General features: G+C 58.4%; 1 protein-coding gene across 1 annotated transcript in view; it reads right to left on the reverse strand.

Moving 5' to 3' along the window:
• ANO9 (anoctamin 9) overlaps positions 1-10,357 on the reverse strand; it is a gene marked incomplete at its 5' end in the record, with an annotated part of 11,917 nt that extends 1,560 nt beyond the window's left edge. Inside the window, 20 exons of the mRNA XM_010290178.1 lie at positions 1-23; positions 688-835; positions 1,171-1,323; positions 1,849-2,015; positions 2,220-2,317; positions 2,502-2,559; positions 2,865-2,976; positions 3,550-3,586; positions 3,678-3,842; positions 4,413-4,517; positions 4,960-5,042; positions 6,251-6,311; positions 6,645-6,741; positions 6,853-6,987; positions 8,267-8,349; positions 8,534-8,592; positions 9,163-9,212; positions 9,521-9,657; positions 9,937-10,053; positions 10,292-10,357. The exon at positions 1-23 is cut by the window's left edge and continues 15 nt beyond it. Coding sequence (XP_010288480.1) covers positions 1-23; positions 688-835; positions 1,171-1,323; positions 1,849-2,015; positions 2,220-2,317; positions 2,502-2,559; positions 2,865-2,976; positions 3,550-3,586; positions 3,678-3,842; positions 4,413-4,517; positions 4,960-5,042; positions 6,251-6,311; positions 6,645-6,741; positions 6,853-6,987; positions 8,267-8,349; positions 8,534-8,592; positions 9,163-9,212; positions 9,521-9,657; positions 9,937-10,053; positions 10,292-10,357 — 1,954 coding nt within the window. The remainder of the gene's footprint in view (positions 24-687; positions 836-1,170; positions 1,324-1,848; positions 2,016-2,219; positions 2,318-2,501; positions 2,560-2,864; positions 2,977-3,549; positions 3,587-3,677; positions 3,843-4,412; positions 4,518-4,959; positions 5,043-6,250; positions 6,312-6,644; positions 6,742-6,852; positions 6,988-8,266; positions 8,350-8,533; positions 8,593-9,162; positions 9,213-9,520; positions 9,658-9,936; positions 10,054-10,291) is intronic.
• Positions 10,358-13,580: the final 3,223 nt, after the last annotated feature.

The raw sequence follows: 13,580 nt of genomic DNA on the forward strand, positions 1-13,580 counted from the left end.
GGTTGATGTAGCCGGTCGAGCAGCTGCGTGGGGGGAAAGGTCGTGTCTGTGCACACCGGCCCAGCCGTGAAGGGGATGCTCGTGGCCACGCTGGGGAGTTGTGGCATACCCTAACCAAAAGCTGCCGCTTTTGTGTCTTCTAGGGGACTCAAAGGCCTCTGGTTGCGACAAAGCCTGTCTGTCTGCAGCTTTCCTTTCTACAGTTTCCCTGGTGTGGGGATTCTCAGGTGACTAGTAGTATGGTTGAGCACAGACTGTAGCCTCCCATTTGGGGGAAGCCAGCACCCATCTGGGGTTCTCCCTCCCTAGCTACCCATTTTCACAAAGCCTGGGGCAGATGAATGTCTCAGAGACTTCTGTCCAGTTTGACCGAACTTGGCCAGTGAGCCAAGGCTTGAAGGACAAGGGGGAGGGCAGGGGCAGGCACCCAGACAGTCCTGCAGCTCTCCAACAGTACGCGGTGCTCTTTCCATTCAGGGGTACCAGTTTACCCACCACGGGGATGATGCGAGTGGGAGGCTGGCTGGGATGCTGAAGACTGTGCCATCTGGAAAACCCTCCCCTGCTCCCCTTTCCGCCCACCCCAGTGCAGGGGACCGCTCATCTGCCTCGTGCTTCTGCACCAGTGACACTGCAGGCAGGGACACCGCAGGCAGGGCTTGCAAGCAGCCGACTGGCAGCACTCACTCCACATCAGTGCTGTTTTCCATCACGCAGGGGCTGTACGTGTACTTGTAGACCTGCACGGGAATGAAGTCGGACGTGATGGCGATCACCAGCCCATTCCCGATGACAGCCAGGATGCCGATGGCCTCCAGGACCTGCAGCCAGATTCCTGTGGGAGAGGAGTGATCAGTGAGGCCCCTCTGACAGCTCACGGCCGCTGTTCAGGGGTTGCAGACCAAGCCCCAGCTCAGGCAGGTTTGGCATGGCCAGAAGAGGTCAAGGAAGGAGGCCTCCAAGCTTCCCCTCGGCCTCTGCAGAGTCTGAAATGGCTTCTCCTTCCCCAAGCCACAGCTCTCCCTGTGCTCTCCTACCTCCGCGGTGAAGTGCTACCCGCCCCGGCGAAGGGGTGCTCGAGAGCTTCACACTGGGGAAGAGGCTTAACGCTGGCACGGTTCGCACAAGCAGCAGTGCTGGAGGGAGGGTGCTCCTCAGGCCCCATCTCACCGATGTCGTTGGCCTTCCTGGGCACCATGCGCCGGCGCAGCCGCATCATCTTGATGGCATCCAGGCGGATCTCAAAGAGGTTATTGCAGAACGCCAGCAGCGGGGCGAGGGGAAAGGCAGCAACGAAAATGGTGGTGAAGCTGTACTGGATCACTGCGGAGGGGGAAAATGCCGGATGCTGGTGTGAAGCCACCGCAGAGGGGACATCCCACAGCGTCCTGACCGCTGTTCTCCTGCTTTGCGGCTTGTGTCAGAGGGGCTTTGCAGGGGTGAAAGGGGGATATAGGCCTGTCTGGGAACCCCCCATCCCCACAGGGGTCACCCACTTCTCCCGGGGCTGTCAGAGAGGGGGATCTGTGGGGGCCCCGCAGGGCACTGGTTGAGCCAGCCAGGCAAAGGGACCACCCTGGGGTTACAGCCATCACCTTCACGCTCCTGGGAGGAGAGGAAGGTCCTAGGCAGGGGCCCAAGGCCAGCACAGTTGCCTGCTCTTCCTTGTTTTGGGAATGATCTCCTTGGTGTGCCAGAGCTCTTGGAGTGGGGCTGGGCATGGAGATGGGTCTCGGAGCTCTCCCTTGCCTACGTATGGGCTCCCCAGCACCAGGCTGTCTTCAGCCAAGGAGGGCACGTATCTCTGTGCCCAGCATCCCTCCTCACTTGACCTCCTGCCCTACATACCCATCTCCAAGAACTCGTCAAACAAGCTGAAGATGTTGACCTCGTTGAGTTGATAGTTGCTCAGCCACTGCCTTTTGCAGGGGTCCTCGACCTCCTCCTCCTCTCCTAACATCATGCTTCTCTTCTTGGGGCGCTGCCGCTTCTTGCGTAGCTTGTGGGCCATCCAGCTGCAAGGGGAGGGAGTGATTTGTACAGCTGCTTGCACAGGACAGCAGGGCTGAACTGCTGCTAGTGACAGCCCTGGAGACCTGAGGAAGGAAAAGGAGGAAATCTTGGCCCAAAGACCAGGGTCACTCTCTGTAAGAGCTGGGAAGCTGTCCTGAACGTGCAGGAGCGCCAGTGAGCACTTCACAGGCTAGAGGAAATCTTACGGGACGAGATACTCCATCACGTTGCTGATGGTCTGCTTGAGCAGCATGATGATGGCCATCTGGATGAAGAGGTCAGTGATGCAGCCACTGGGGTGGCACTGCAAAGGGACAAGAGGAGAGGAGTTGCGCACTGCAAGCAGGGCGACCTGGCCGGGGGGGCTGTTTGGCCAAGGCAGGTAGTACACAAGGAAGCTGAGATTCCCAGAGCCTTGCTGGGCAGCAGGGAAGGGAAGTGTAGGAGTTGTGGTGTGCGGTCAGAGAGCTTCCTGGCAAGTCCCTCACCTCCTCCAGCCTCCACTTGCCAGCAACGCGCACGTAGTTCCCTGGGTGGCCGTTGATCCTGAGGGTGGAAGCAACAGCAGCGATACCTGATGAGCCCCACTGCTGACCCCCATTGGATGAACATCCAGCAGCAGGATGGAGGGCGCCATCCTCCAAGCACTGGTGGAGAGGCAAGGGGCTTTCCCCACCCACCATGCCCACAGGGAAAATTCGTGGCCCTCCTGAGGTCCCAAATGGAGTCCCTGTGCCTGGTGGGGAGGGTAGAGGGACTGGGCTGCTCCCAGACCCTGGAGAGATTTGGGGGGGTATGCCTCAAACACAGGCTCCCCTCTGCTCTCTGCCAAGCCCCCAGCCACTACTCACCGTCCCAGGAAAAAGGCGATGTAGATGAGTGAAGAGAAGTTTGTGAAGAACTGGAAGGTGAAGATCTTCATGGTGAAGTTGTTCTCGCGCTGGGAGAAGGTCCGTGGTTTCTCTGGGGAAGGGAGCAAAGCCCAGAGGCTTGGTCACAGGGCGGTGGGACCTTGCCCTGCTCCCCCTCAGATGCCACAGCAGCTCTTTGAAGGTTGGAAGGGTGTGTCTGCCCCTCGTGGAGCCTTCCCTGCCCTTCCCCTTTGGTGGAACTGATCCCAGCTAAGCAGGGAGGTCCCTCAGAGCCATGAGCTGGGGGAGAATGGGCCCTTCAGCTGGGAGGAAAACCATGTTGTGACCTCTCCTGCAGCTGTGGTGGGTTCCGGTGCGTGCCGGGCCTCAGCCCCGCAGGGTGACTGCCCCCCTCCAAAGCGTAATGTGGCTGTGGGACAGCCAGCTGGCAGCATGTGGGCCACAGATGAGCTTGTGTGTTGGAGAGCTGCTGGCTCCCGTGGGGACCTGCCTGGCAAGAGCTGCCTGGTAGATGCTTTGTGATGGTGGAGCAAGGGAAGGGGCCAGGAGGCTGGCTGCATTTGGGGACCGAGGGGCTGCTGCGCTGCAGTCCCTGGGTACGGCTGGGCAGCTCGGCATTGCGGGGTGTGGGTGCAGGTGGGAGACAGCCCCCGGTTTCCCTTACCCAGGTCACAGAGATAGAGGGCCACACGCCTGTTGACCTGCAGGAGAGAGGTGTAAAATGGGGAGGGAGGGTTGATGGTGGAAAAGCAAAGAGAAGACCCGCTGCCTGCCCTGTGTCTCACTCCACACCTTGGTCATGATGACAATGGTGATGTAGTGCAGCACAGCCCCTGTCATCACCGCCATCGTGTTGGCCTGCTCGCGGAGGAACTCGAAGTTGCTCTGGGTGAAGAGAGCCGTTGCTATCACCCGGTAAATGACGAGCGCGTGGGCAATGCCGATCAGCACGGCAATCTGTGGAGGAGGGCAGCAGGGTGGTGAGAAGCTGTGCATGGAGGGCACGTGCTCCATCCTACCTGAGGACCACCAGCCTTTCAAACTCTGGCACCCTTCACCAGAGCTCATCTGGACGTGGCCTCAAGTGCAAGCCAGTGCTCTTCACTTAAGGATGGGAGGTTCATAAGGTGGATATCTCCTGGACTACTCATCTAGACTCTAGACCTGAACTGCTCATCTAGACTCTTTCCACTGATCCATGAGGAGAAAGAAGACCATCAAGGCTTTGCCTCTTCCTACCTTCTGTGTTACTGCCTTGATCTTCACTGCCTTCCACTGCTAGAGCAGAGCCTCTGGCCCAGATCCCCAAAGGGTGGTTGGCCTCTCCCATTAGCACAGCAAGGTGTGAGCATAGGGAGGCCCCTGGATCCTTGTGATGGGCACAGGCCTGCCCTGGCAACCTGCTTTGTGCCTTTGCTCCAGCAATAGGACACTCTGAGGTGCTGTTCTTGCAGCAGCATAGGGAGGGAAGGCGGAAAGTCCATGTGCCCTTAAACCAGATCTTCCTTTGTTCACCCTGGCACGTACCATCAGCAGAACCAAGAGGAGTATGATGGTGCTGCGGAAGTAGGAGTGCTGGTACTGCCGGGGTTCATGCTGCAAATTATTGATCAGCTCCATAGCCAGCTCCTCCTTAGAAAAAAAAAAAAAAAATCAAAAAAGAAAGGATCCAGCAGATCTGTGCCCAGGTAGTGGAAAGTTCAGGGGTCATTGTGTTAATGGATATATGGGATGAGCAGCACCAGAGAAGGACAGAGATGGACACCCAACCCAACCCACAACAGTGTGGCCAATCCTGATTGTGTTCAAGTCCTTGTGCAGGTGGAGAGGTGGCTAGCAATGCGGAGAGGTGGCTAGCATCTGCTTAAGTCTCCGGAGGACTCTGCCTCTCCCAGGACTCTCCCAGGGCTGTCAGATGTTGGCTTTGCTGTTTCTTTTAGTGTCTCCAGTAGATGTTTACAATGACAGAGTATCAAGCTGGGCAAGGGGGTCCCTGTGGTGTGTCTTTTCTGTAGGTCCAGCTGACTACTGGCCTGAAAAGGGAAGCAGTAAGCAGGAAAGATGACGTCCTCACCTCTTCCTCATCCCACCTGTACAGGTTCCAGTCGGTGACCACGGTGGCTCTCTGCCTCTTCCACAGTTCCAGGAACACTGTGGCTGTGAGGGGAAGGAGAGAGCACTGTGACATTCGGGGATGACTCTGGAGATGAAGTCACCCCTCCGTGCCACAGCGTGGGATGGATAGTCACATTACCACCCAACCCGATGGCAAACCAGCCTGGGCTGCCCTTGGCCCACGAAGGACCGGCAGCCACCGCTGTGTCGCAGCGACCGGGAAGGACCCTGGGCGTGCAGCGGTGAGAGCTCGGCCGCGCGTGGGGATGGGGACGGAGGAGCGCGGGTTGGCTGGGCGTCGGGCCAGCTGTGGTGTCTGCGTAGAGTGGGCACCAGGGCCGCTCTGCTGGGGCTGGCATGTCTACATGGCACCAGCCGGCCACATTACTCTGGATTAATGAAAAATACACCCTTCAAGTGGAGTAGGTGTCCCGCACTGCACCCCAGCATGGCTACACCTCTGCAAATCCATTTACAACCACCCCGTCTGTTAATCTGGATTGACCTTCCTGGGCTTGTCCCTGTGTAAACCAGCCCGCAGCGACACGCACGACCGCATGTCTACATGGCACCAGCCGGCCACATTACTCTGGATTAATGAAAAATACACCCTTCAAGTGGAGTAGGTGTCCCGCACTGCACCCCAGCATGGCTACACCTCTGCAAATCCATTTACAACCACCCCGTCTGTTAATCTGGATTGACCTTCCTGGGCTTGTCCCTGTGTAAACCAGCCCGCAGCGACACGCACGACCACGTCCGTGACCTGCTCAGACAGTAAAGCCAAATGAGAGGTGTAGCCAATATGGTGATGGGATCCCGTCAGCTCAGCGCCCAGCGGTCTGCGCACTTGTGCCACTGCAGCCGTCTGGGAGGGTTAATGGGGGATCCGGTGGTGGCTCCTTCCTGCGGCTGCGACCGCTCACAGGCAGCTGCTGGAAGAGCCCAGCTAGAGAGGCTGCCGGGTGCTCTGCAGGAGGCTGTGGTGGGAGAGGAGTAAAAGCCCTCAGGGAGGACGGGTAGGGAGTGCTTGGGGAGCTGAAGGAAATTGCTGGGGTGAGTGTGTCCCTTGCCTTGTCTGGAAGGGGAGCTGGTGGCCCTGGAAGCAGAGGAGGTGAGGACCGAGAAGCCCCTGAATGGTGAAGCTGTGTTGGTGTCCCTTTTCCCTCCACCTCCTCTCCCCCTAAGCCGCCGCGGGCCGTTCCCTCCTCCCAGCTGTGTGTGCTTGGCACCAAGACGTCGACACCTACCCCAGATCGCCATGAACATGGCGAACAAAACTGTCCCCTCGTTGTCGATCATGTGAGTGACCTGGAGGAGATCAAGGAAGAGACGAGGTGCAGGGGAGAGGCCTCCGTGCTCAGCGCTCCGCGTGCCGCCCTGGTCCCCCAGAGACAGGCAAAGCTGCTGCAGGAGGGCAGAGTGCGGGAAGGGGGCTGCCTACCTTGGCGTAGGTGCAGGTGTCGGAGAGCAGCCAGAACGGGCACTTCTGGTCACAGAGCGGGCACATGACGGTGTTACTGGCTTCACAGATCTCCTTGCTAGAGAGAAAGGCGTAGAGGAGCGCTCCGCGTGCCGCCCTGGTCCCCCAGAGACAGGCAAAGCTGCTGCAGGAGGGCAGAGTGCGGGAAGGGGGCTGCCTACCTTGGCGTAGGTGCAGGTGTCGGAGAGCAGCCAGAACGGGCACTTCTGGTCACAGAGCGGGCACATGACGGTGTTACTGGCTTCACAGATCTCCTTGCTAGAGAGAAAGGCGTAGAGGGAAGCAGAGGGGAGTGACGGTGGCTCAAAGCTACGCGCACAGCAAAGGCTCGTGAACGGGACGCGCGTTTGGCGTCCTCGACTGCCTTACCTCACCTGGCTGGAATTGAAAACAGTAATCCCAGCCACGAAGACCACCAGTCCGACGGCCGCAGCGATTCCCAGCAGGTAGGTGTACCAGCCCAGCCAGGCAAAGTACAAGGCCACCTTCTCGCCGAAATAGCACCTAGAAGGAAAAGCGAGATGTGATTTTCAGCCAGGGAAGAGACCGCATTGTCAGGGGTCACTGAAAGGTGCTTGTCCCCCGCAAAGGGATATCAGGTCCAGGAGGGGCAGTGCCGTCTGCATGTCTGGGGATTCTGCTGGGACTGGGAGGGTCAGCCCAGCTGAGCGGAGGAGCCGGAGGAACCACAAGCGCGCAGCACCTCCCGGGGATCGCAGCAGCGGCAGGCGCCAGCAGAGGTAGCTGGGTCTCCTTGCGCGCTGACCGCACGGGAATCCCACAGCGGACATCGCCGTGGGACTGCGCAGCGAAGACATGCCGAGAGGCGACCGCGGGATGGAGAGCAATGAGGGGCCGTTGTGGGGGCTGGCCCGGTCTTACGGTGGCATGTATCTGAGCTTTTCTGGTGAGGGGAAGAGGCTCGGAGGCATGGGTGAGAAACGATGGTAACTACTGACTGGTGGACCCGCCACCTCTCCCGTATTCCAGAGGAATTAGCTTTCTCCCAGCAGTCAAAGGTGGTGATGTGCTCCCTGGCCTTTGTTTAAAACAAACAAAAACCCCGACACGCCCCTCGCCCCCCCAATTTCATAGCCAGCCCTTTAAGCCTTCCGTGGCAGCGACAAGTCACGATGCAGTCACCTCGGAAAGGGCGAGTTGTCTGCCCTTGTGCGCCGCGGCGGCATCAGGAGTCCCTAGTGCCTCTGCTAGACTTGGGCACGGCAATAAACATTTAAGGGAGGAGAGCGCATCTCCACTGCAATATTTCATCTCCCTAACAGCCCGCTGACCGCTTTATGCAGTAGCGTGTTCTTCTTGCGTGCCTTCCCCTGGCCATGGAGAGTTTGTTTTCTTCCCCTTTTAAAATAAGAGCTGTGCTCTTGCCTCAGTTTTAATGTGGTTATGGGAGCCCCTTGTTGTTTTTAATGCCCCAAGTTCAGCCTTGAGCTAGATGTGCTGCACTGATGCTGTTCTCACCTCGCCTTCCTTTTGAATGTGGGAGCACGTGGTTGAAAACGAAACGGGGCAATGAAAAACCGTGCAGATGCGGGGGTTGTTTCATGCTGCAAAATTAGCAGATGGAGCTTGGTGCCACAGGGATACCCCTTAGGCTAAGAACTTTGCAGGCTTCAGAGCAGCCCAATACTTGCAGGAAGAGCCAGGATCAAACTAATGATTTAAAAGAAAACACGGGAGCCTGGCAAAGGGCATAAAGACCTTTCTGTTTCAGGTGGGACCCCTTGGTTAGAAGGATCTGCTGTGCCCCTTCTGCCTGTGTTACCTGATCTTCTCAATCGGCTGTTGGCAAAATATATCTCTCCAGCGAGCCCATTTCTCCTTTAGGAATTCCCTTACCTCTTCTTTCTGGAGAGCAGAGAGGTTGGTCAGATACGGGAATGTTAGGGCAACCCCCAGCCCCGCTCCCAGGCTGCTGCCGGGAGCTTTGTTGTGCTTCATCCCGAGAGATCCTGGTGCAGCCCCAGTTACCCAAAGGTCTCCTCCACCTCTCGTGGCTTTGCCTCCCTGGCACCCGTGTGCTCAGCCTCACCTCGTGCAGGGGAAACGTTGCCTCAAAGACCTTCTTTCTCATCAGGTCATGCAGCTTCTCTGGTAGCAGAGCAGAACAGAGAGGATTAGTGAAGCTTTGCTCTCACCCCATGTGCTCCTGGCCAGGCGGAATCACCCCAAACCTTTTCTGGAGCCTTTGAGGTGGGCCAAAAAAACCCCAACCCCACCTGAGAGAGGCTGAGCAATTCAAAAGGGATCAGCACTAATCCTTGTGGTTGTGCTGCGCTGCCATGGGCTGTCTCGTGGCTGGCTCTGGGAGCAAGCCATGTGGGCAGGTCCTCAGAGATGGCTAGAAAGCCAGCACCCTGTGCTGCCCTGCTCATCCCGGGGTGTCAGAGAGGGATGAGCTCTTCTGGGGACACCGGAGAGCAGCGGTGGGCAGCTGAGCTTTGGGCAGAGGGAGTAGAGGGCTGTTGCTGCAGTCCAGATCTCCCAGCCTCTGGATGCAGTAGCAAATTTACTTGTCTGAGCTGCACCCAGGCTTTCTCTCCTCCTCTGCATCCTCCCCGGGGGTGGCAAGGCAGCTGGGGATGCCCGTGCCCGCCATGGGGCAGGAGCCTTGCTGCAGATCCAGGCTAAGCATCACCCCTGCTGGCCCCGTTCCCTTACCGAGGTCGGATGTCACCGTGTTCTGCAGGACGAAGTTCACGATCCGTATCCTGAGCAAGGAGAAACGAGTTAAAAGCTGCTCTGGGGATACAGACTTGTGCTGTGTGGCCCTGGAAAGCAGGGGAGGGAAGGGAGAAGGTATGCACTAGAATCCAGGGAAGGAAGGGGGGAAGAAATGGGGACCTGGCTGCGGACAGTGAGAAGCCAGCAACTTTGCATGTGGTAGGTGGAGGTGGCCTTCTGTGGAAAATGAAAAGCCTGGCAAAGCCGTAAGCGGAGCTGGAAAAGGGGTGCTGGCATGCAGAAAGGGGAGTGCAAGACGCTGGAAGTCAGCAGCCCAGCCCATCTCAGCACCCACCTGGTGGTCACTGGTGTGTCATGATGGGCACCGGGGTTTTGCAGCCTGCTGTCGGGGTTCCTCAGGAGCCGTTGGTATTTCTGGAAGATCCATTCTGGGGCACGGACCCCATAAAATAGCTTCTTGTCCTCAATTTTCTAGTGGGTGGAAGAGAAGCGCTGTTAGAGTGATGCTGGCAGAGTCAAAGTGGCAGGAAAAGGGACGGCGCTGCCCGGGCTGGGGGCTGTGTAAGTCCTGGGGCTGAGCTCTCCCCTGCTTGAAGCGTGCGGTATGTTTTTCAGCCCTGATGCAGTGGATCAGTTCACTGGTTCAGGCCTCTCCCATCTCCTGGGATGCAGGAGCCCAAACCAGGCTTGGATCCCAGGTATCACAAGATATCCAAGTATCTGCTGCCTTTTCCTCCTACAGCCCCTCACCTTGATGGTGAACCCCTTCTTGCTCAGCTCATCCAGGAACTTCTTCCTCTTGATCTCCTTCTCACTGCCCACCTCATGGATGTCACTCACCAGGACGTAATCCCACTTCTCTTCATCCTGCCCGCAGAAAATGCCAGGGAATTAATGGGGGTGGCAAGCCAAGAGCACTCCCTCTCGGCTCCAGCCTCCCGAAGGTTTGGACCTTCATCACGACTGTGTAGAGGGCCCCTGGGAACCGGGAGCGAGCAGGAGAGTGGGGATGGGGACGGTGAGGCAGCTGCTGCCCTGACGCTGCCCCGCTCCCCTCTCTGAGCTGTGCTGAACTCGCTGTGAGCGCGGAGGGAGCAAAGCTTACCGGCGGGGCGAACGGCTCCGCGTATTCGACAGGAGAGCCCCTCCAGGGAGTCAGCACAATGTCATCCTGCGGGAGAGAAAACAAGTGAAGGCTTCAGCGGGCTCCCTGGGATATCCTGCGTCCGGGCACGGAGCAAACGTCTCTGCTAAAGTTTGGATGGCGTCACGATGCCCTGGACCAAGCTGCCCCGCTCCGGGTGGGGAGCGCAGGTGAGCCACGCTCCGCTCCTGGAACACAGAAGCCCACCCGTCAGCAGAGTCCACGTAGATAAAATTGCATCACAACGTAAGATGAAGACCCACCTGTCCCAGTTTTCCTCTCCCAGCAGCCATGAGGGGATGGATGCCCAGGGAGGAGGGTATGAGCAGGCTTGTCTGAAACCCTCTCCCACACACTCCGGCTCTCCAGTTCGGGGTCTTCCTGAGCCAAACGTGGCTTCGTGTTTAGGGATCCTGCAGGGACAGCTGCTCCGTGAGCACGTGCAGCCTCCCCTTGGACTCGTGTAATGGCCAACGCTTATGGCACCCTGGGGCCGTGAGGGAGCCAGACAGGAGCGGAAAACCCCACTCCCTCCGCTCCGGACTTTGCTGCTGCTTGTTTCACCTGATGCCCTGACGTTTGTACTGGGAGAGTGTCAACACTTAACTCTCTCTGCATGCTACAGCGGTTTTTACAATCTTTAATCAACCTTTCCCCCTCTTTGGTTGTTCCTTTCAGGTAGGGCACTGTTAACTTTTCGGCGAGGGTGGGGAAGGTAGCTTTAAATCCCGGTGAAGGGAGAGTGGGGCATGGACGGTCGGAGGCTTGCACAAGCCTGCGGACTGCAGGGTGAAAAACGAGTTCCTGGGAAACACCTCGGATGTCCGTTGCCTGCGGCCGAGGGACAGAGAGGGGAGGATGAGCTGCTGGCGCGTGGCTTCTGCCTGGTCCCCTCCCGCGTGCTACCAGCTCTGCAGCGGGGGCTGCACCGGGGCGAGCGCAGCGGCTCGCCCTCCCTGTTTGAGCCTAATTATGCTCAGACAGGCAATGGTGCAGCTCTGGCGGTGCACGAAGCAAATAAGGCGGCCCTGTGGCAGCAGCTGCCCTCTGCTCAGAGCCATTTCCCAGCCCAGGGTGCTCGTCCACCGAAGGATGCTGCAGCGAGCGCCCTTGGGTGGCCTGGACCTGCTGGGCGCCCAGAACTGGATCACGTCAGCCTCAAACTGTTTTGTCCCTGCCCTCTACGCCTGGCTTTCCTGACGTGATCTCAGCCTGGTTTTGCAGCCATAGTCCCCTCTTAGGCAAGAGGGGATTAGTCCAACCAGTCTTTCCATGGATTGGCAAGAGCATGGCGGGCTTCAGACCCCGGGAATGCAACGAGTTTAATAAAGATGCGCTCCGCAGGCCACGCCGTGACTGGGGCAGGGGATGGGTCCTGTCTCAAAAACAGCATTTTGGGGGATTTTGCAGTTCTCTGATGTGACTCATGGTGCAGCCCAACAAACAGTTATGCCGCCCGTCCCGAGGGCATGGTGATGCAGCACAGAAGTGGGAAGGAGCTGCCAGGGGATGGGGACATCATCAGTCAGTATTGCCACCACAGATGTTGTGACCTGAAACAGGGGCCAGCCAGACAAGTTCATCCAGCTGTAATCTCGGGAGCAGCGCGGTGGTGGTGCAGCCGTGCCCTGATGCAAGATATGGATCCCAAGCTTTCACTGAAGAATGAGGCCATGGGAACAGCGGAGACTGGGATGAGGAAAGGGCTGAAATGCTCTGCCAAATCCTCTCTCACGCAGAGCTAGGGCCCCGGCTTCCGCTAAAGCAAAAGGGCCATGGGGAGACTGGCCAACAGAAGGCCAAAATGAAAAGGCTTGAGAAGAGGGGTATTGTCCCCCAGAGATGCTGTTGTAGTAAGGACCGGCACTTCCCACTGCTAAAAGGTGCCCCAGTTTAGGCCAAGACACAGAGGGGGGCTACGGTGCTGTCCTATGCTCTGCCGAAGCCCTGAGCAGGCTTTGGGGTGGGAGAATTGGGTTTTGGCTCAAGCTGGCCTCCCCAGGTGGTGAGTGCCTAGCTGGTGCGGCAGCCCAGCCAAGAGCCCCTCTCTGGGCACAGGGGAGGGAGTAGGGGTCCCGTTGGGGCTCTGCCCCTCCTGCTGGTGCTCTGATGCTGGCACAGACCTGCCCTGGCACCACGTCTCCGCAGGTCGCGTTGGCTCATTCTGCCCGGCTGGTTTCTCTCAGCCTGTGTGTGCACCAGCCCCATCCTGCCAAGACTGCCCGCCGGCGCTGCCAGCCTTCCAGCTCCACCGGTGACCCTGCAACACGGAGGGGAAGCAGCCTTTGGGGACAGCGGGCTTTCAAGCTGTTCCTAGATGCCACTGGGCTCAGCACCTTGACACAGCCGTCCTGCTGGTGTTGACCCCAATGTTGCTCAGGAGGAGGTGAAGGGACCTGCTGGCGTCGCAGCTCCTGCGTCCAGGTGGCTCCCACCCCGCTGCCTGCAGTCAAAGCATCCTGACCAGCACATCCTTCTCTGATGGGACTACCAAGGTAGGATCACAAATGGGATGTATCCAGCCACGGGGCTTGGTCTGTGTAGCCAGGCTGGAGTATCAGAAGCCTTATGCCCGGATCCCTGGTGGTGCTACCAGCCCCTGCCTATGCCTCGGGCGTCGCCGACGGGGATGGCGCTGGGGCTGAGCCTGCAGAGCTTCGGCAGAGCATCCTTCCTCCGTCAGCATCCCCACTTGTAGCGGGAGGTGTTCAAAAAATGTGTAGACGTGGCACTTTAGGACATGGTTTAGTGGGCATGGTGGTGTTGAGTTGATGGTTGGGCTTGATGATCTTAGAGGTCTTTTCCAACCTTAATGATTCTGTGATTCTGTCTCTCAGACCTGATGCAGCCAGGTGCTGCCCCTGCTTCTCCATGTTCCTGAAATGGCAAGCACCGATTTTAATCCCAGCAGGGACTTGTTGCTTTCTAATTTTCCAGTCAAGCCCTAGGACTTGGGGGGGACCCTTCCCAGGCCGCCCGTGCACGGGTCTCTAGACAATAGGGGTGTCGTGGCAGCAGAGTCTGGCTTTTCGCTGTGTTCCCATAGCAACGTGATGCACCGCCGGGTACCCGCACCGCAGGCACCGCAAGCGCCTCCGCGTAGGGCTGAAAAATGGGGAGGAACCTGCGAATGATTTGCAGGTTAGCACAGACAATCCCCAGCACCCCGCTCGGGAGCGGTAACGGATACAAACTGCAGGCAGCGGCAGCGGGGGATGCGCAAAGCTGCGGCGACGGAAGAGCAGCGTTT

The sequence above is a fragment of the Phaethon lepturus genome, unplaced genomic scaffold, assembly GCF_000687285.1.
Source record: "Phaethon lepturus isolate BGI_N335 unplaced genomic scaffold, ASM68728v1 scaffold40916, whole genome shotgun sequence".
In the NCBI taxonomy this organism is placed as follows: Eukaryota; Metazoa; Chordata; class Aves; order Phaethontiformes; family Phaethontidae; genus Phaethon; species Phaethon lepturus.